Below are 21,300 nucleotides of genomic sequence, written 5' to 3' on the forward strand. Positions count from 1 at the left end.
ATATGTGAGAATGACCTTGAGGGATGAGATCAGGGGTGTAATGCTACTGGTTCAGGCCGGTTCGCCCAAACTGGTAGTAAAAAATGCTACTGGTTCGCCGAACCGGTAGTAAAAAATGTAAAAATAAAAGTTCCAACGATCGTGCGTCATTCGGCCAATTGTCAGAACTTTTTTTTTTTTATCTTTTAGGCATTTTTTTACTACCAGTTCAGGCAAATAGGTAGTAAAAAATGCTTTAAAATTTTTTTTAAAAGGTTCAGATGATTGCGCGGCACAGCTGTGATCGGTGGAGCCTCTTTTTTTACCTTTTAAAAACATTTTTTACTACCAGCTTGGGCGAATAGGTAGTAAAAAAATGCTTTAAAAAAGTAAAAAAAAAGAAGGCTCTGATGAACACAGCTGTGCCACGCGATCGTCAGAACCTTTTTTTTTACTTTTTAAAGCATTTTTACTACCTGTTTGCCCGAGCCAGTAGTAAAAAATGCTTTTAAAAAGTTTTTAAAAAGGTTCCCATGCGCGCCACAGCTGATCACCCCCCTGTGCTGTTCTACTTACCTTCCCAAGCCTCCTTTTGGCGCTCACTGCATGTGCGCATGCGCAGCTCGTGTTTGGTGTGCACTGCGCATGTGTATGTGCAGCATGCATTTGGTGCATGGCACGCATGTGCAGCCAGCGAACTGGTAGTAAACCAGTTCAGATTTCACCACTGGATGAGATCACATTGTAGCAAGGTTTGTATTGCAATACAGTACCCTATTTTGTTAACCTCTGCAATTGTTGGATAGGAGATACTCCAATATAGGTTTCTTTACATGATTATTACTTTGCAAATTGTTGGGATTGCAAAAATAAAGAGGGAGAATGTTATGTCAATTAGCCTTAAAGAAATGGACATTATTAATAATATAATTTAATGGCTCCTGCCTTTTATTTTTGTTTAATAATCAATGTCATTGGTGTAGATTACTGCTGTTTAAATGTCAAAATTAATATCCTTTATTTTCTTACTATTGCAGATGGAATTGAGTGTGAGCGTGGTCTACCTGGTGACCCAGGTCTTCAAGGCATCCCAGGACAGTCAGGCTACACAGGAGAAAGAGGAGAGAAAGGTAAGAATTATATTTTTGATAGTTTTTTGACTTTCATTTTTGAATTTCAAAAAAGAGATATCATTGTTTAAACATTAGTGAAAAATAAATACAATAAAAAGTACAGGTAGTCCTCAGCATACAACCACAATTGAACCAAAAATTTATGTTTCTAAATGAGAAATTTGTTAAGTGAGTTTTGCCCCATTTTATGACTTTTCTTGCCACATTTGTTAAGTGAATCACTGCAGTTGTTAAATTAGTAACACCATTGTTAAGTGAATCTGGCTTCCCCATTGTCTTTGCTTCTCAGAAGGTCACAAAAGGTGATCACATGACCCCAAGACACTGCAACCTTCATAAATGTGAACCAGTCATTAAGCATCCGAATGTAAATCACATGAGAATGGGGATGCTGCAATGGTCATATGTGTGAAAAATGGTCATAAATCACTTTTTTCATGGCCGTGGTAACTTTGAACAATCACTAAGTGAACTTCTTTTTTTTTTTAAACAATTTTTTATTTTTTTCAGATACACAAACATAAAATACATATTTTCTGAATAGAGTATTGACCAAGTCAAAATTCATACAGCTTATTTCTCTGTATTTACTATATATACTCCAATTTCTGCCAATATTTTACTTTTCCTCTTTTATCTATATTTTTTATAGAATATATAATCAATATTACCATCCGCCCTCGCCTTCTTATCTTCAACTATCACAATTTTTTAATCTATTGAAACCCTTTACTTTAAGCACAGTGATTCAATCATTTAATTTTTCACAATTATTTCTTTAATATCAATTTTTCCCAAAGATGGACCAATTTTATCCTCTTACTACTTTATCCGTTATTTTACCGTTTTAAGCATATATTTATTTATATTTGTTTTACATCATCTTTAATCTAAAAATTAATCATTTTACCATTTTACCCAAAACAATCTGGGTAGGATTAGTGCCGCCACATGTTTATTGGACCCGTGTTCCTCCTGGTTGGTACTGGCCTCCCAGGAGGTTACATGAGGCTGGCTCCAGGGGATTATAACTGCTTCTCTGAGTGACGATGCCTTTCCCGCTGCCTTGAAAGAGGCGGTGGTGAGGCCCCTCCTCAAGAAGCCTCCCCTGGACCTGGCTGAATTAGCCAACTACCGTCCGGTCTCCAACCTTCGTTTTGTGGCGAAGGTTGTTGAGAGTGTGGTGGCACGACAACTGCCCAGGCACCTGGATGAAGCTACCTATCTAGACCCGTACCAGTCGGGCTTCGCACAGCACAGAAACGGCATTGGTCACGTTGGTGGATGATCTCTGGAGGGCTCAGGACAGGGGTTGCTCCTCTGTCCTAGTCCTATTAGATCTCTCAGTGGCTTTTGATACCATCAACCATGGTATCATGCTGCAGCGGTTGAGAGGGTTAGGAATAGGGGGCACCGTTCTGTGGTGGTTCTCCTCCTTCCTCTCCGACCACTCGCAGTTTGTGTTGGCAGGGGGGCAGAGGTCGACCTCGAGGCACCTCGCATGGGGAGTGCCACAAGGGTCGGTCCTCTCGCCCTTTCTGTTCAACATTTATGTGAAGCCGCTGGGTGAGATCATTAGTGGTTTTGGGGTGAAGTGTCATCTGTACGCTGATGATACTCAGCTGTACATCTCCACCCCAGACCACCCCAATGATGCCCTTGATGTGATGTCTCGCTGCCTGGAGGCCGTGCGGGTCTGGATGGGGAGGAACAGGCTCAACCCGTCCAAGACCGAGTGGCTGTGGCTGCCGGCGTCCCGATATAGTCAGCAGGTGCCATTGCTGACTATTGGGGGTGAATCTTTGCCCCCCACAGAGAGGGCTCACAATCTGGGTGTCCTCCTGGATGCACGGCTGTCTTTAGAAGAGCATATGACGGCGGTGGCCAGGGGGGGCTTTTATCAGGTTCGCCTGATTCGCCAGTTGCAGCCCTTTCTGGACCGGGACGCCTTGCACACGGTCACTCACGCCCTTGTCACCTCCCGGCTGGACTATTGTAATGCTCTCTACATGGGGCTCCCCTTGAAGAGCACTCGGAGACTCCAACTGGTCCAGAATGCGGCCGCGTGGGTGGTTATGGGCGCAACTCGTTGTGCCCGCGTGACACCCCTCCTGCGCGAGCTGCACTGGCTCCCAGTGGTCTTCCGGGTGCAATTCAAGGTGTTGGTCATCACCTTTAAAGCGCTCCATGGCACAGGACCCGGGTACCTTCGAGACCGACTTCTGCCACCAATAGCCTCCCACCGGCCAGTTCGCTCCCACAGAGAGGGTCTCCTCAGGGTGCCATCAGCCAAGTTATGTCGGCTGGTGACACCCAGGGGGAGGGCCTTCTCTGTGGGAGCTCCAGCCCTGTGGAATGAACTGCCCCCGGAAATACGTAAAATCTCCGACCTCCAGGTATTTCGCTGCGCACTGAAGACCCTGTTGTTCCACCAGGCCAAGCTATCAACATAATAATTTTAAATTAGGGTATTTTAAATTTTCGGGGTTTTAAACCGGGCCAAATCTATTTAATTATTTTAATTTTTAATCATTGTTTTGTCTTGCGTTTTTAAATTGGCTGTACACCGCCGTGAATCCTTCGGGAGAAGGGCGGTATGGAAATAAAATTATTATTATTATTATTATTATTATTATTATTATTATTATTATTATTATTATTATTATTTCTTCCCATTTATTTTTATTACCCCCCTTTTAAGTAAAGCTAACCGATTCCAACTTTCCCCTTCAAATAATTCCTTTTTTTTATTCAATTTTTACAGTCCCAGTATTAATACAATTTCTTTACACTTTCAGGGTTACAAAATATACTTTATCTTATTCAAATAATATAATCATCAATATTGCTTCTATCAGAATTATTTATATGATTATTATTATACTTATATATAATTTCCCCTTCAAAATAAATCATTTTATATCAAATCAGTAACGCTATCATTTAAATTCAATTTTAACAATCCCAATATTTTTAATTTTATTCATTTCCATTTCATTTAAATTTCAATGTTTTAATCCCTTCTAAATATATCCACCACCAGAAACAATACAATCCTTCACCTTTGGGGGTGGGTGGGTGGAGCTGATGTTGCTACGGCACAACAGAAGATCCTGAGGCTCCAGGATCACCGTTGATATCCCTGCTGCTGGACGGTTCTTTTTGGACCTCATAGTCCCATTGAGACAGTGATAGTGGAGGGCACATTTTGTTGATCCCAGGGACCAGGAGAAGCCCTTTTTGATCCAGGAGAAGCCCTTTTTCTGGTGGTGGGGGTGGCAGCCATTGTAGCTGCTGAAGTTGGGACAGCTCTGGAACGGAAAAAGATCGGAAGGAAGTGTGTCAACTTGGTGAGAGACTTTTAATCATAATCTATATGAGAGAGCATCCTGAGATTGAAAGGAAGATCAAATTGAAGACAGAAGAAAATTAAGCGGCGGAATTAAACTTGAATCAAAGATAGTTTTTCTTTTACTTTTAAATTACATGCATTGGTGGATATTTAAACACTTTTTGCTTTTTAACCTGGACTGGACTGGATTGGACTGCAGGTCTCCGACTTGCTATTGAATTTTTAATTTTTAGTGCCTTTTTATTATAAATTCGCTTTGATTTCATTTTTTGTATTTTTTCCTCTCCTTTTTGGCTATTTTTAACTTTAATGCCCATTGAATATAGCAGGGGAAAGGGAAGAGAATATGTAACACTGCCATCTAGTGGATTGGAAATTTTGTTTCTCTTTCTTTGATTCAAGAAGTGAAAATTGTGTTACAATTCAAGGACTCTGACCCTTTTCATAGATAAGATAGTGGGGAGAACATGAAAAGGACATTAAAACTGCAGAATTGTTTATTCAGGTGTTCTTCTGGGAACTATCAGAGGCAGGAGCCTGAGATTGAATAAGAAGGAATTTGCAGTGATTCTGAAAGAGAATTGTAAATACTATTTGGGACCTAATAAAAGAATCTTTGGATTTTAAGCAGAAGTGATTTTTCTTTAGGCATTTTTTTCTTTCTCTTTCTCTTTTTTTTTCTAAGTCATAGTTTCTTCACCTTTCCCTTGTGTAAGCATTTTCAATTGGACTGTGAGTTGATGGAGCATCTTTAATTTTTATTTTTTTATTTTTAAAGTTTTTTATAATTTCCCAGTGCTTTTCTTTTGTTTCTCATCTCCTTTGGTTTTTTATTTTGCTTTTTTCCTCTCTTTTTTGGCATGGAGTTTGCCAGGGTAGTTAATATTTTTTATTGGACTGAATTGGATTAAGGAACACAAGAGCCTGAAGATTGCTTCTTTGCTTTTTGTTTTTTGTTTTTTCTTTTTTGGCTTTTTAAGTATTTTATTGATATTTGGGATAATATTTGCCCTATCCATAAATGGATTAAGGTATAGAAGAACCTGAAGAATTTTTATTTGTTAAAACCTTTTGCAACTACTTCACAGAATGAGTAAAAAAGCAACAGCCATTGGTTCTTCCACATCGACACTTTCTTCATCACCATCTGGAGGACAGTGGTCAATGCAGATGATGCTACAACAGAAGAAGAAGGAAAGACAGAAAGAAAAGGAGATGGCACTATAGATTATTCTACAAGGAGTTCAAAATATACAAACAAGAGTAGAGAATATTGAAAAAAGAACAGAGAAAACAGATGAGAAAGTGGAGAACATACAGCAAATGATGATGAAATATGAAGATAGACTCCAAAAAATTGAGGAAAAGGAAGAGCAAAGAGAGAAAAAATTAGAGATATTGATACTAGACTGGATGAAGTTGAACAAGATAAGAGTGGATTAGTCGGATGGGAGATGGACAGAGCAGAATTTTATCTCAGATTTCAAAATATAGAAGAAGAAAAGGGAGAGAACTTGGCAGAAATAATGATAAAAATTCTAGCAGAAGCATTAGAAATTACCAAAGAAAACATGATGGATGGCATAGATGAGATATTTTGAGTCTACACAAGGTATGCAGTGCGAAATAAATTACCACGAGAAGTCCGTATAAGGTTACCAAGAAATTGATTAAAGCACAAATATTGCAGATTGCAAGAGAAAAAACACTGAAGTACAAGGAGAAAGAAATTGTGATTCTGAAGCAAATACCAAGAAGAGTGAGGGAGATGAGGAGAGAATATCAATGCCTGACTAAAATACTACTTCAAAAAGGTGTGAATTACAGATAGCTGATACCAGAAGGATTAGTGCTTACATGGCAACAGCAAAAATATAGAATAGATTCAATGGATAAAGCTAAAGCATTTTATGCAGAATTTCTCAGAGACAAAGAAATGGAAACAAGAACAGCAGAACCACTGATTCAAATCCAAGAAGAAGACATAGCAATGATTGAAAAAGCAGAAGGAGCAGTAGAGGGTATTGTGGAACACAAAGAACAATGTGAACTGAGTTCTACTAGGGCAATAAACCCCTCATATAAAATATGAACATGGAAGAGAAAAAATTGATTATAATAGATATAAACAGACTTAATTTAGCCATTAAAAGAAGAAAGGTATTCCATAAATTAGAGAAATTAAAGTTTGATATAATCCGCTTGCAAGAAGTGCACATTAAAAAGCAACATGAACAGTTACTGGTATAGCCAAAATTAGGGAAAATTTTTATTGCCACAATGTAAGAAAAGGGGAATTGTCTTACATTAGAAACACAATTCCAGCAGAACAAATATACGCAGATGATGAGGGAAGAATTTTGATGGTGGAAATAATAGATAATAATATGAAAATACTCTTAATAACAATATATGCTCCAAATAACAAGCAAGACGACTTCTATAGAAAGCTACATAAGAAAATAATTGAATTGGACCATGACAATATTTATATGATGAGGGATTTTAATGGTATAGTAGATGAGAAATTAGATTACAATACACACAAGGCAATAAAGCATAGTAGAAAGATACTTCCAAAATCTTTCTTTAAAATGATAGAGGAAACAAATTTAAAAGATGCATGGAGAAAAAGAAATGCAAAAAAGGCAATATACTTTTTATTCTGACAGACATTCATCATGGTCTAGATTAGACATGATATGGACGACAATGGAACTGACTTCTAATATAGAAGAAATTGAAATAGAAGCAAATACCTGGGCAGATCACAATCCAGTGACCGTGAGATGGAAAGGACAAAGGATAAGATCTAGATGGACTCTAAATAATACAATATTAAAAGAAAAGGATTTTGTACAGAAAATGGAGAAAGAATTAGCTTTCTTTTTTAAAGAAAATAGAAAAGAGGACACATCGATGCAAAATCTTTGTGATACAATGAAAGCTTATACTAGAGGTCTGATAATAGACTATACAAGGAAACTAAATATTAAAAAAAGACAAGTCTATAAAACACTAGAGGATGACTACAAGAAACTCGAAAAGGAGCTTTAGAAATTTCCACAAAAGAAGGCTATTAAAATAAAAATGGATACAACTAAGCATAAAATGGGATTAATAGAAAAAGAAGATTTAGCACAAAAAATCAGAAGTGCTAAACAGAACTATTTTGAAGATGCCAACAAACCAGGTAGATGGTTAGCATAGAAACTAAAAAAAGAGAGAGAATCAAGAAAAATAACACAACTAATGGATGACCAAGGACAAATTAGATTCGGGAATAAAGACAAGAAAGAAATTATACAAGATTACTATCGTAAACTGTATGAACAAGAAAATATAGAGGTGGAAAATATTAAACAATACTTGCAAAAGGTGAATTTACCTCAGATTCCTAAAGACGTTGAAATGATGTTAGAAGGAAATATAACAATGACGGAATTAACTGAAGCACTTAAAAAACAAAAGATTGGGAAGGCACCAGGCCCGGACAGACTGCCAGTGGAATATTATAAGACATTACAGGAATTGTTGAATCTCCCATTGCTAGAAGTTATGAATGAAATTATGTTAAAGAGGAAAATACCCAAGTCATGGTCAGAAACATATATTATACTTGTTCCAAAAGAAGACATAGATCCATTATTAAAAAGCTGTATGTGTTTTTGTTAGAGTTAAAACTGGAAGAAGAACAAGTTAAAGAATTGATGGTAGCATGGGGGGAAAATTTTGATTATGGGATAGATTTAGAAAAATGGCAAAAATTGTGGTCTCATAACTATAAAATGACAATGTCTACAGCGTATAAGGAAAATTTGTATAAGATGTTTTACAGGTGGCATTTGTCCCCATCGAGAATCGCCAGAACATTCCAGAACAAATCGGAGAGGTGTTAGAAATGCTATCAGACCCCAGGATCCTATTACCACATGGTGGACATGTCTAGAAGCAAGGAGATATTGGACTAAGATACACATGTGGCTGGAAAAAATGACCAAGAGACACATAGACTTTAAACCAGAGATATTTTTATTAGGGATTTCATCAGAAATATATAACAAAGAACTACAGTATTTAATTGTGAATCTTCTAACAGCAGCTAGAATTGTATTTGCTAAAAATTGGAAAGCAGAAATGTTACTTACGGATGAAGAAATTATTAGGAAAATGTTGGACTGTGCCGAAATGAGTAAACTGACACTAGAAATAAGAAAGCAGGAAGAAAAACAATATTATTTGATATGGGATTTATTTTATCATTGGCTAGATAATAAAAAATGGTGATATATAAGTAAATGCTGAAATATTTTAAATGATGATACAACTGATATATTTTATATAAAAATAAGTTGTGGATATGTAGTGATATTGTGAAGAGAGGAGAGGGCACTAGGGATGCAAACCAACCGATGTACTGTCTGTACTTGATTGAATGAATGATGTTTGTATATTATTTTTCTTTTTTGTTTTAAAATAAAAAAATGATTTGGAAAAAAAAAAGACATAGATCCACAACAAATCAAAAATTATAGGCCTGTTTCACTGCTAAATTCTGATTATAAAATTTTGGCTGCAATATTGGCAGAAAGACTTAAAAGATATTTAAATAATTGTATACATTCTGATCAAAACGGGTTTCTGCCAAAAAGACAGATTAGAGACAATATGAGGATAATTCTGGACACTTTGGAATATTATGAGGCACATCCTGAAAAGCAAATGGCTTTGATATTTCTAGATGCTCAGATAGCTTTTGATAATGTCAACTGGCGATTTATGTTACTTCAATTGGAGCAAATGGGCTTTTGCAGAAAATTTATTCAAGCAATAGAAGCCATATACTATAAACAAACAGCAAAAGTAATGATAAATGGAGAATTGACAGAGTTTATCGAGATAAAAAAAGGAACAAGACAAGGTTGCCCACTATCTCCTCTTTTTTTTGTATTAACATTAGAAGTGCTAAATAGAAATATTAGCGAAGAAAAAGATATAAAAGGAATGAAAATTCAAAAGGAAGAATATAAATTGCAAGCATTTACAGATGACCTGGTTTTTATTCTTGAAGATCCTTTAGAGTCAATAATTACATTGATAGATAAAATAGGAGAATTCGGGAAAGTAGCAGGTTTGAAAATTAATAAAGACAAAACGAAGATCTTGACAAAAAATATGTTAATAAAACAAAAAGAAGAATTGGCGGAAATATCAAAGAGGTTAAATACTTGGGGATATATTTGACAGCAAGATGTAGCACACTTAAGGTTAAATACTTGGGGATATATTTGACAGCAATGTAACACACTTAAAGAGAACAATTATAATAAACTCAAACAACAGATTGGAACAGATTTGGCAAAATGGGAAAATTTACAATTATCATTGATTGGGAGAATATCGGCAATTAAAATGAATATACTACCTAGAATTCTATATTTGTTCCAGACAATTCCAATTAGATTGGGAAAAGACTATTTTGAAGATTTGAATAAAATAATGTTAAAATATATTTGGCAGGGTAAAAAGGTGAGGATAAAATTGAAATTGTTGTAAGATGCTAGAATAAGAGGAGGTTTTGGTTTGCCTAATTGGGAACTTTATTATCAAGCGACAAGTTTGATGTGGATTAAAGAATGGATAATGTTAACAAACATTAGATTATGTTTCTTAGAAGGACATGACTTGTTGTTGGGATGGCACGCTTTTTTATGGTACAAGGGAACAAAAACACAGGGGTACTTTAGAAGACATTATATACGTGAGGCTTTGTTACTAAACTGGGAGAAGATTAAAAAACAACACTATTTAAAAATTCCAGTCTGGTTATTGACGATTGAAGCATTTTCATAATAATATTTAGAAGGGAACAAATTGTCAAATATTGAATAAAAAGGGTGAACTCAAATCGAAGCAAGAATTGGAGGAACAAGGTTTAAAGATGAATTGGTTTTCTTATATGCAAATACATTCTAGATACGATAAAGATTGTAAGACAGAGGGTCTTTATAATAATTTGACTAACCTAGATAAAATTTTAATAGGTTCTGATGACCATGTAATTAAAAAATTGTATGGTTATTTATTAGAGGTAAAGTTGTAAAGAAACAATGATTGCATGGGGGAAAATTTTGGTTATGGAATTGATTTAGAGAAATGGCAAAAATTGTGGCTGCAAAATTATAAAATGACAATGTCAAAAGCATATAAGGAAAATTTGTATAAGATGTTTTATAGGTGGCATCTACCCCTGACAAGAATAGCCAGAATGTTCAAGAACAAATCTGAAAAGTGCTGGAAATGTCATCAGACATATTTCCACATGTGGTGGACATGTGTAGAAGCTAAAAGATACTGGACTATAATCCACACATGGTTAGAAAAAATGATAAAAAGACACATAGACTTTAAGACAGAGATTTTTTTATTAGGGATTGTGCCATAAATATACAATAGAGAATTGAGATATTTGATTGTGAATGTTTTAATAGTGGCCAGAATTGTGTTTGCTAAAAACTGGAAAAATGAGAAAATACCAACTCAAGATGAAGTTATTAAGAAAATCATGGAATGTGCTGAAATGAGTAAATTGACATTTTAAATTAGAGAACAAGAAGATAAACAATATTATAAGATATGGGATTTATTTTATCAATGGCTAGATAAGAAAGCATGGAAATGAAATATGAAACATGAATGTTATAAATACAATTTTTGAAAAAACTTTTGAAGCAGTAAAGCCATAGTTAAATAAATGATAAAAGAGGATGTTTATTTGTTTGACAATATAAGAAATTAGATAATTAGTAAATTCTGAATATAGAGATGAAGCATAAAAGATTTATAACCGACCGACACACTCTTTGCAATTGTAATGGATGATGGATGGATGTTTTATGTTTTGTTTAAAAATAAAAAAAAATTCAAAAAAAATACAATCCTTCACCTTTGTTTTTATAATTCATTTTATATAATTCAATTTTTACAATCCAAATAATTTCCCCATCTAAATAAATCATTTTATATCAAATCAGATATATTGTCATTTAAATTCAATTTTAAGAATCCCAATATATTTAATTTTATTCATTTCAATTTCATTTATCAAATCTCCTCTTATTCGAATAATATAATCACCAATATTAATCCTAATACCATTGTTAATACAATTATTACTTTACATATATTTCATATTACCCTTCCTCCTATCCATTAATTACTCCTTTTAACCATTTTCTCCTGATCCATCTAATATACCACTCATTTTCTTTTCTTTTTCTTCTTTTTATAGTTATTCTCTCTTTTGTTCTCTTCTGTTCTATTCCCCTTTTCTCCTCTTACCTTCCTTGTTTCCCATTGTTAATCCCAATGTAATCATTCAATTTTTCCCCTCTGAATTTTCTATTTTTAACATTGTTAATCCCAATGTAATCATTAAAAAAAACCATTTCTCGCTTAGATTGCCCTCTATTCTCAACTGATCTATTCCCCTTTTTTCCTCTCTGCTTCTTTCTGACCTCTCTATTTTTAGCACTGTTAGTCTCAGTGTAATCATTGAAACTGTTAATCACTCTCTTTTTTTCATTGCTATTCCCAATGTAATCATTTAATTTTTCATCATGTCTTTGTCTTCAGTGTTATTTTCTTGCTTCTCATTAGTAGCTTGTTCATCCCATTGACTAGGCTCCAGAAAAATTCTTGACTTTTTTCTATCCACATCAAATGATAAACATACCATTTGAATCATCTCAATTAGTTCTTGCCACATTTTGACGTTCTAGTTGCTTTTTAACTCCAATTTAAAGTTTGTTATTTTCCACGTCTTGTATTATCAATGTCAAGTTACTGAGAAGACAAACATATGCTCCTTACAAACTCTCACGGCTCGTTCCTCAAGGACGCAGTAAATTTCCCATATTTAAAGTGTTCAATGTAGTACTTTTTTTTTCTGCCAGTAGATGGCTCTCTAAAATCCACAAGTTCAAAATCCACAATTTAACAAAATATCCAGTTTTGTATATTAAATCCAATTAACTTACTTTCTTTCTCTTCTAAATTTTTTATACTTTCCAATTTCCAATTTTACGTTCCAGTTCAAGTTCAAGTTCAATTTAGAATCTTTAACAGGGCTTCTATTGTGGGTTTTTCTTTATTCTTTAATCTTCCTTTAAAGTTCAAAATTTTCCTTGCAGTTTATATCTAATCCCATTCCAAGAGTATTTTTGGGGGGGTTTCTTTTTCTTATAATAAATTTAGTCTCTCCAAATTCAGTATCCACATTTAAAGTTCAAACATCAAACTCTGTTTTGGGATTTAATGTTTTTTACTTCTGCTTTCTCTCTTCTCTGTCAATTAACTTCCCCAGATGCTATTTAGCTGCTGTTTCCATGCCGGGATAGCTTTAAAAATTTCCAATTTTTTTTCTTTATTACCTGTGAGTTGGCCAATCGCTCACCCGGTGCCAATACTCCGTCCAAATCTTCACTCCTGCACAAATCTTATTCCGGATGCCCCGACTTCATGGCAGTCGCAATGGCCGCCACCCCCCGCCGTTGGATCGAAGAGTTTTCTCTGGCTTTCCGAGGAATTTACCTATTCCTCTTTAGCCATCCGAGATGCCCCTCCTTCTTCGCCATCCCTACAGGACAGTTCCGGTCCAGAGACACACACACACACACCCCCGACAGCAGTTCATCTGGCTGAGTTTTGCCAGGCTCATTAAAGCCTGGTATTTTCCCAGCCAGTCTCGCCACAACGCTTCCGCTCTCTCTCTACGTGAATTTCTGTAGGTCAAGGACTATCTATATGAGGGTCAGGTAAAAGAATTGCAAATATGCATGTGAACCTAAACCACACTTTAGATATACTCTACTATTTCACATGTAACATGAGGAATGTAACAAAATGTTGCATAAAAGCCATGCAAACACAGATAGATTTATATGCTTCACGCCAACAAGTAGAACAGGTGATGTTCTTAGGGAAGCTTTAAAAACAACACTGGTTGCTGCAAAGAAAGAAATCACAGGCTTAAAGGCAATCATGAGTGCAGGATATACAGGTAGTCCTTGACTTACAATAGTTCATTTAGTGACCATTTGAAGTTACGACGGTACTGAAAAAAGTGCATCCTCATGCTCCTGTGATAAAAATTCAGATACTTCAGATGGTTGCAGTGTCTTGGGTCATGTGATCACCTTTTGCGAACTTCTGACAAGCAAAATCTGGGAAGCCAGATTCACTTAACAATCAGTTACTAACTTATCAATTGCAGTGATTCACTTAACAACTATGGCAAGAGAAGTCATAAAATGGAGCAAAACTCACTTAACAAATGTCTCAATGACAGAAATGTTGGGCTCAATTGTGGTCATAAGTCAAGTACTACCTGTATTTTTATTATTTACCTTGAAATAAGAGACCATTACTTTTAATATTCCTTGATACATTCAAAGCATAAATATATATGCATCCTTCCCATCCACAGATCCTTAAATTCTTATGAACAGAATTGTGATTACAGCTCATTTTGATTTTGTTCACTCCCCTTTATTATCTCAATACCCTCTTATTTCCAAGTCTATTTCCAAAATTCTCCTTTGAAAAACTGGAAGGTGTAATATGCAATGAAGAACTCTTCTAAAGATGTCACTTGACTTTCTCCTAGTTTCTCTTGACACTAATATTTCTCCCGTCATAGACACACACAATAAAAGTGTGCCATATACAATATATAATACATGTATGACTTTTCACAATTAATGTAACTTCCAACATTACTCAGAAAAAATGGAGCAAAAACAAGAGAGGCAGTTGCAGAACTGAACCGAGGTTTCCAGCCTGCTGCACGATGGGACAAAGAGGACTATTATAACAGTACATGCAAAAAAACAGAAAGAGAAGTTGTATTTGTGCAATAAAGCAAGATGCAATCTTCCAAAATGTGGGTGAATCGGCTCAGGGGGGAAAAAATCTAAAATAGATTTCATTTAATTCCCATAGAAAGACAATTTTTATTTGACTGTAGTCAATACGATTATTGTTTGATCAAGCACCCAAGGCTTTCAGGACCCACAGGCAATCCTTTAGGGTTTGCATGCAGATTTTTTTCAATGTGTCACATTCAAAGTTTGATTAAATAATATGTGTCAAATATTATGTCACACATATTTCCATTCCGGAGGTGTGTGATTTTCATGCTAAATGTAAAGAATGTTCAAACATCTTTACCTTTTGCCATAGGTGAAAAAGGGGAAAGCTGCTTGGAGTGTGATGGAGTAGGTTTTCCTGGACCAACAGGGCCCCAAGGGCTTCAGGGAGAACCAGGTAAAGTAAAAAGAGGGAATCCCTTAATTAGACTGCAGATAAAACTTTCTCCTAGAATGTATTCTGTTTTTCTATTGTTCCATTCATCATGTTGATTCATATAGAAATGGAGAGATAGTTTCAAAATTATATGTGTAACAAAATACAAGTTTCAAATGTTAGTTTGTATTACTAGATGATCATATACTGTAGAGGAGAAAGTAAAATAATTTGGAATGTTCCTCCCTTCTATTCTGTGCTCTTCAAATGTCATTCTTAACATTCTAGAATGAGTTAAATAATCTTGGCATTTATTTTAATTCATTTTAATGAAAGGGTCTGTTGTTTGATCCCTGGAGCAGTAGAAGCGAACTTAACTCTGCCTTTTTCTGAAAATGCAATCTTTATTTCCTCCTGAACAGAAAACAAGAGTAACAAGCCTATATTTTCTTATCCTGCATCTTTTCTATGTCTACACAAAATGTGAAAACTTTATAAATGGCTTTTTGGAAAATAAGTCTCACAAATGTCAAATATCATCCACAATTTCCACACAATTGCATGATAATTTAGTTTTGTTTAAGCATTTTGTAAAGGATGAGCATTCTCTGTAATTGAGAAGTGGTGGTTAAAAATTACATAAAATTCCTTCTTTTTATTGTTGAAAAAAAAACCGTATTTTATTATCATTCCATTATAGGTAGTTCAAGTAAAGCACTAAAACAAGTCCTGCTTTCTAAAAATTATATGGAGTACAGTACTCCAACATTTCCTTTTCTTTAATAAACGTATTTATTCCTTTATTCAAATGATCATCTTATTTGATTTTCAAAATCATAATCTCTTGGCAACTTACAACAAAATAATATAAAAGTATTACATCGTATTAAATAGAAAAAATGTAAATACAGGAAAATATTCTCAGAATGCTTATCAAAAGTAAATGCCATGAAAAAATGCTTAAAAGCAGCTACAAATGTGGCCAGCTGTATATATCACTTTGGAGGGAATTCCACCCATTAGGCTGCCCACCAAGTCTATTGATCCTGCTGGCAACCAATAAGTAGGTTTCTGACACTGATTTTAAATTATAGGCATTGCCAATTATTCCAAAAACTTCCTGAAAAATAGATTAAACACAGGGGAATAATACTCACAGATTGAACTGGCTAATATTTTAATTCATAATGAGTGGCCTAAACATTGCATGAAAGTAATCTTCAACAGTTGACTTCTAATACAATAAATGACTGGGAGTTTTTTTTATGTCTAGCCATCCCAGCAGCTGTTTTAAGACTAGGCAAGCATCTATGTGGCAAATGTTTTATGACCCATGTCCACAATAGACTCACAAAATTTCAAATGTGTCTGTTGGTTTTTTAAAAAGTTATACCTAGCTTTCATTGAACAGATCTTTCTCCATTCCATGTGATGATTTAGCACTATAGAATACAATGTAAGTAGAAAATTGCTTAAAAACTTAGCAAGAGGTTCCCAATTCATTCCAGTAACATCTGTTAACAGTTATTTGGCACTAGTCTTCAAGTCATTGAGTCAGTCCTTTCATTACCACCAAATCTTCATAGTAATCGAGAACAACATTTGAGGATTTGGGGAAGAGATTTGCTACCTTTGACCATCCAAAGTCACCTTCTCATTCAAAGCAATGATCAAGGTTGCAGCTAGACAAATGTGACTCTCCAAGAATGTCAAAAGCCCATCTAACTTCTTTTTTCCCTTTTTCTTTTTAAACTAACAGTGCACTTTTATGCCTTCTGCAAATACTGTAGTTTGCATGTACAATTTGAAATGATAGCTAGAAAATGCTCTCCCAAGCATTTGTGTATATTTATTGTATATACACACAAATATTCTATTCTTTTAAAAAGGCATTCCAGGACCACCAGGTGCTAAAGGTGATAGAGGCCTTCCTGGAATTGAAGGCATTCCGGGAGTGGCAGTAAGTATATGGGTGTTTTGGGAAACTTTTCAGAGAAATATTTTTGTAATAATGCATGTCATCAGTGCTTTAGTATTCATCATCTCAGGAAATGAATTTCAAATACAAGGCCAAAGAATCTCTTACTTTTTGTATTTAAGGGCATGGCATTTTGTTTTGATGAATAGGAAAAAGTTTGTGTTTCCTATCTCACAGCACTTACGGATAGGAGTAATAATGTTTCAATCAGTGGTGGGATTCAATTTTTTTAACAACCGGTTCTGTGGGCGTGGCTTAGTTGAGGTGTGTGGCTTGGTGGGCATGTGACTGGGTGGGCATGGCTAGCTGGTCATGTGACTGGTAGGCGTGGCTATGTGCATAGGGACTACTCAGAGGGCTGAAAAAAGTCATTTCTGACTGGTCCTCGCACTTATGACCATCCTCACATTTATGCCCATTGCGGCATTCTTAACAACCATGTCAGTCATTTCACCACTACTTCTCTTCACCACGGTGACAAGATAGGGCGTAAAACGTAAAATGTGAGGACAGTGGTAAGTTCGAGGACTGGTCAAAAGTGCGAGGACCAGTCAAAAATAACTTTTTCAGCCCTCTGAGTAGTCAAAGGAGGAGTCAAAGCAGCCACAAGTTGTCCACATATTATTAGATTAGACTTATTATTAGATATTTACTATGTCCTTTATTTTCTTGATTGGGGCTTCTGTGTATGGCTTTAAACCATGCAATTGCTTCCAAAAAGCAAACTGCCTAGTTAGTTTACTAGATTTCTAATAATAAAGCAATTTATGACATAATACAAAACATTTCCTGTGCTGATGTTTTGACTGTGCTATATAGTTCAACATGGAGTATTTTCCAGATAGATACATCTGTGAATGTATCTCAGCTGTTCCAGTGAAGGCAATATATTAGAAACTGTACATTGTTGCAAGCATTGAGGAATTAGGCAAGGAAAAAAATCTGAAAGGATGACCCAAGGGGTGGCAGGTTGTTTAGTATTTATGCCAGGAGTCAAAGCAGCCACAAGTTGTCCACTTATTATTAGATTAGACTTATTATTAGATATTTACTATGTCCTTTATTTTCTTGATTGGGGCTTCTGTGTATGGCTTTAAACCATGCAATTGCTCCCAAAAAGCAAACTACTTAGTTAGTTTACTAGATTTCTAAATCACAGTCTGCCCAATTTTAGGATCAAGAAATATTAATTTCCTCCTGTTAATAAATGAGCAAATATGCCTGTGAGGGTAGAAATTCTTCACTAGCATTGTATTGAATTGTTTAAAAATGCACCTATGCTTCAGTTTCTTTTCTTTGGAGGGAGAGCTTTCTGTGTGAAGGTGATAGATGGAGGAGGAGGCACTGTTGAAGCAGGGGTCCTTGGTGCTCGCTGAGCTTGCTTGTTTTCTTGCAAAAGTTTCATTACACTAACTAGGTAACATCATCAGTGCTAGTAAGGAGTGCTGTTTGCTGTCATTTTATATTCTGGTGTCTTGCCTGTCTGTGTGGGTGGGGGAGGAAAGGAAAGGAAAGGAAAGGAAAGGAAAGGAAAGGAAAGGAAAGGAAAGGAAAGGAAAGGAAAGGAAAGGAAAGGAAAGGAAAGGAAAGGAAAGGAAAGGAAAGGAAAGGAAAGATTATACTGTAAAGTAGCAACTTCCTATATTCCTCACAACAGTTATAAATGTATTTATATTTTACTCCCTTTCTCTAAGGTTACATCATGACTTCCCTCTTTCCGTAATCCACCCTTTCTAATCGTCAAACCCATAACCCACAAGTTTAATTTTTCCTTTTTTCAGTCCATAAGGGGCTTCCAGTCATTAATAAAACTAGTGGTTGTCCTTTACCTAATCAAAGAAATCAATTTTGCCATCTCAGCAAATCCTGCCATCTTCACCAGACATTCATCCATTATGGTTATTTCAAACAAAAGCACTTTTCAAATTAAGAGAGAGAACTTTCCTCCTTAAGTGAAAACTTTCTTAAATCAAAATCATATTAAGCTTTTTGCTATTATATCCTCTTTTCATTTCTTTCTTTCTTTCTTTCTTTTTTTTTGATCCAGAAGGAAAGTTGACTCACCAAATGGGTTTTTTTCTTTATCCCACTGGTCTGGAGTTCTTTTTTTAACTATAAATAAGTTACATTCTAAGGTGTTTAAGAAAGTCAGGCTCTGAGCAAACCTTCAGCCAGGTTCAGTCTTCTAATGTCCTTAGAAAGGTGGCATTGCAGGTGAAAGCTGACTCTTCCATGATCCCCAGTTATTCTACTGAAGAGTTGACTGCAAGTCCTGCAGTCTTCTCATGAGGAACATATTTCTGGAGTGCAGGTGGGTGATCTCACAGTCTCTCCTTGTCTGGAGAGGCTCCATTGTCCAGATTTCTCCATCTTGTTGCTAGTCACCACCACAGCACCATCTCTGCTTCTTCATAGACGTCCACCATGAACTTCACTCCAAACCCTCCATTTTAACCAAATTTGAACTATCTGTTCTCATCAAGGGATAATTCAGTGATCACTGCTAATTTACAGGTGCAAAGATTTTGAAAATGAGCCACTTTTGCAAGTACTTCAATAAACAGCTTACAGAAGACAATTAATTCTGCTGTAACTAACTATAATTTCAGGGACCTCCTGGTGTTACTGGTTTGATAGGAAACCCAGGACCAAAAGGAGAACCTGGAGAGATTTTCTATGACTCCATTGTAAAAGGTGAAAAAGGAGAACCAGGATTACCTGGACATTCAGGTATTCCTGGCAAAGACGGAAGGCCAGGAAAGGATGGTGTCCCTGGCATCCCAGGACCTAAAGGAGCATCTGTATGTATCTGTCTGTTTATGTCCATTATTTTATACAAATTATAGAACATAAAAATGTGTGTGTTTAAATTAACTCATTTTATTTTTTTTAAAAAACTCTGAATGTTTGCATAATGTTATGAATTATATAGAATGCCTAGTTGGTTAAATAAAAAATCCTTTGGTAATATGGTAGATAAATTAATGAACTCTAGTAAATGCATAGTCTGATATAAAAAGCATAGGTTGTGGTTAACTGATGCACAGATGGGCTGCAGTTTTAGAAGATGAAGATTTTCCACTACATGTAGAAAGAGGAATGCCTCTTCTAGTATGGCATTTGCTGCATATGTTATTATAATAACTTTTACTAAAAGTTATCTATTCAGCAACATCCCAAAGCAACGTAACCTCTGTTTGTAAAAGAAGCTTTTCTCAATCCCTCATTTTCTCTTGAGCCATATCAATTTTGGGTGGGGCAATGAGGGCTGAACAGAGAGAAAGAATTTGTTCCATTGACAGATATTGACACAGCTGGGTTTCAGTAACAGACTGAAAACAAACTGCTGCTTGATTAATGAGGAGACATTCCCTTTAATCAATCAAAATATTTTGAATCAATTAGTCTTTGGTGTAATGGTAAAGGTGCTGGTTTAGAAAGCAGATTCTGTGAGCTTCAGCTGACCCTTAGGCATAAAAGCTGGCTGGATGACTTTGAGCCAAACACTTCTCAGAGAGTTGCTGTTCACAGGAGATAGGAATCTTAGATACGTTCACCTCTTTGAGTTATATTTAAAAACTAGGGCAAAATAATAACAACAACAACTCGGAACATCATACATCTTAAGAAGACACTTTGTTGATAGCTAGAATGCTGGCAGCAACCCATATCAACCGTTAGTGCCAGTCACTGGTATTTGTAATACATTTTTAAATGTTCAGTTAACTGAGTTTCATGTTTGATGAATAAAAGAATTGGTGATAATCATCATCCTGCAATTATACCTTTAATATTATTAAATAACAATATCTGCCTATCCCAGAAAGAACTTGATAGGTAGACAAAAATACCAGATCCAGTCTAAATGGATTTGCAATAATTGTTGCAAAAAGGGTTTACAGGTAGTCCTCGACTTAAAACAGTTCCTTTAATGACTTTTCGAAGTTACAATGGCACCGAAAAAGTGACTTATGATGGTTTTCACACTTACAACCGTTACAGCATCCCCATGATTATTTATTTATTTATTTATTTATTTATTTATTTATTTATTTATTTAATCATACTTATATGCCGCCCTTCTCCTGAAGGACTCGGGGCGGCTCACAAAGATAAAAACCACAGAACAAGTTAATAGTTAACTTGTTAACTATTAAGTTAAGTTAATAAGTTAATTTAAGTTAATTAAAATAATCCAATTAAAACTCTAAGAAAACTAAAAACTCCCAGCAGATCAGACAATTTGTTGGAAGAGCCATGTCTTCAGGTCCCTGCGGAAGGAGTGGAGGTCAGGGGCCGTCCGGAGCCCAGTGGGTCAGTGCGCCCACAGAGAACAACCTCATCCTGGGCGCCATCAGCTGACATTGCTTGGCCGATGGCACCCGGAGGAGGGCAGCCCCATATGAGCACACTGGACAGTGGGAGGCTGGCAGAAGGTGCTCCTGCAAGTACCCCAGGCCCATGCCATGAAGGGCTTTATAGGTAAGTACCAGCACCTTGAAGCGGATCCAGAGGACCACTGGTAACCAGTGTAGCTCGCGCAGGAGAGGTGT

At 35.8% G+C, this 21,300-nt stretch overlaps 1 protein-coding gene across 1 annotated transcript in view; it reads left to right on the plus strand.

Annotated features, from left to right (window-relative positions):
- Positions 1 to 21,300, plus strand: part of COL4A1 (collagen type IV alpha 1 chain) — a 170,237-nt gene that overhangs the window by 93,014 nt on the left and 55,923 nt on the right. The window contains exons 22-25 of the mRNA XM_070933135.1: positions 1,017 to 1,109; positions 14,707 to 14,790; positions 16,659 to 16,729; positions 19,357 to 19,548. Coding sequence (XP_070789236.1) covers positions 1,017 to 1,109; positions 14,707 to 14,790; positions 16,659 to 16,729; positions 19,357 to 19,548 — 440 coding nt within the window. The remainder of the gene's footprint in view (positions 1 to 1,016; positions 1,110 to 14,706; positions 14,791 to 16,658; positions 16,730 to 19,356; positions 19,549 to 21,300) is intronic.

The sequence above is a fragment of the Pituophis catenifer genome, unplaced genomic scaffold (genome assembly GCF_029215685.1).
Source record: "Pituophis catenifer annectens isolate HBS135680 unplaced genomic scaffold, rPitCat1.0.hap2 SCAF_1, whole genome shotgun sequence".
Taxonomy (NCBI): domain Eukaryota; kingdom Metazoa; phylum Chordata; class Lepidosauria; order Squamata; family Colubridae; genus Pituophis; species Pituophis catenifer.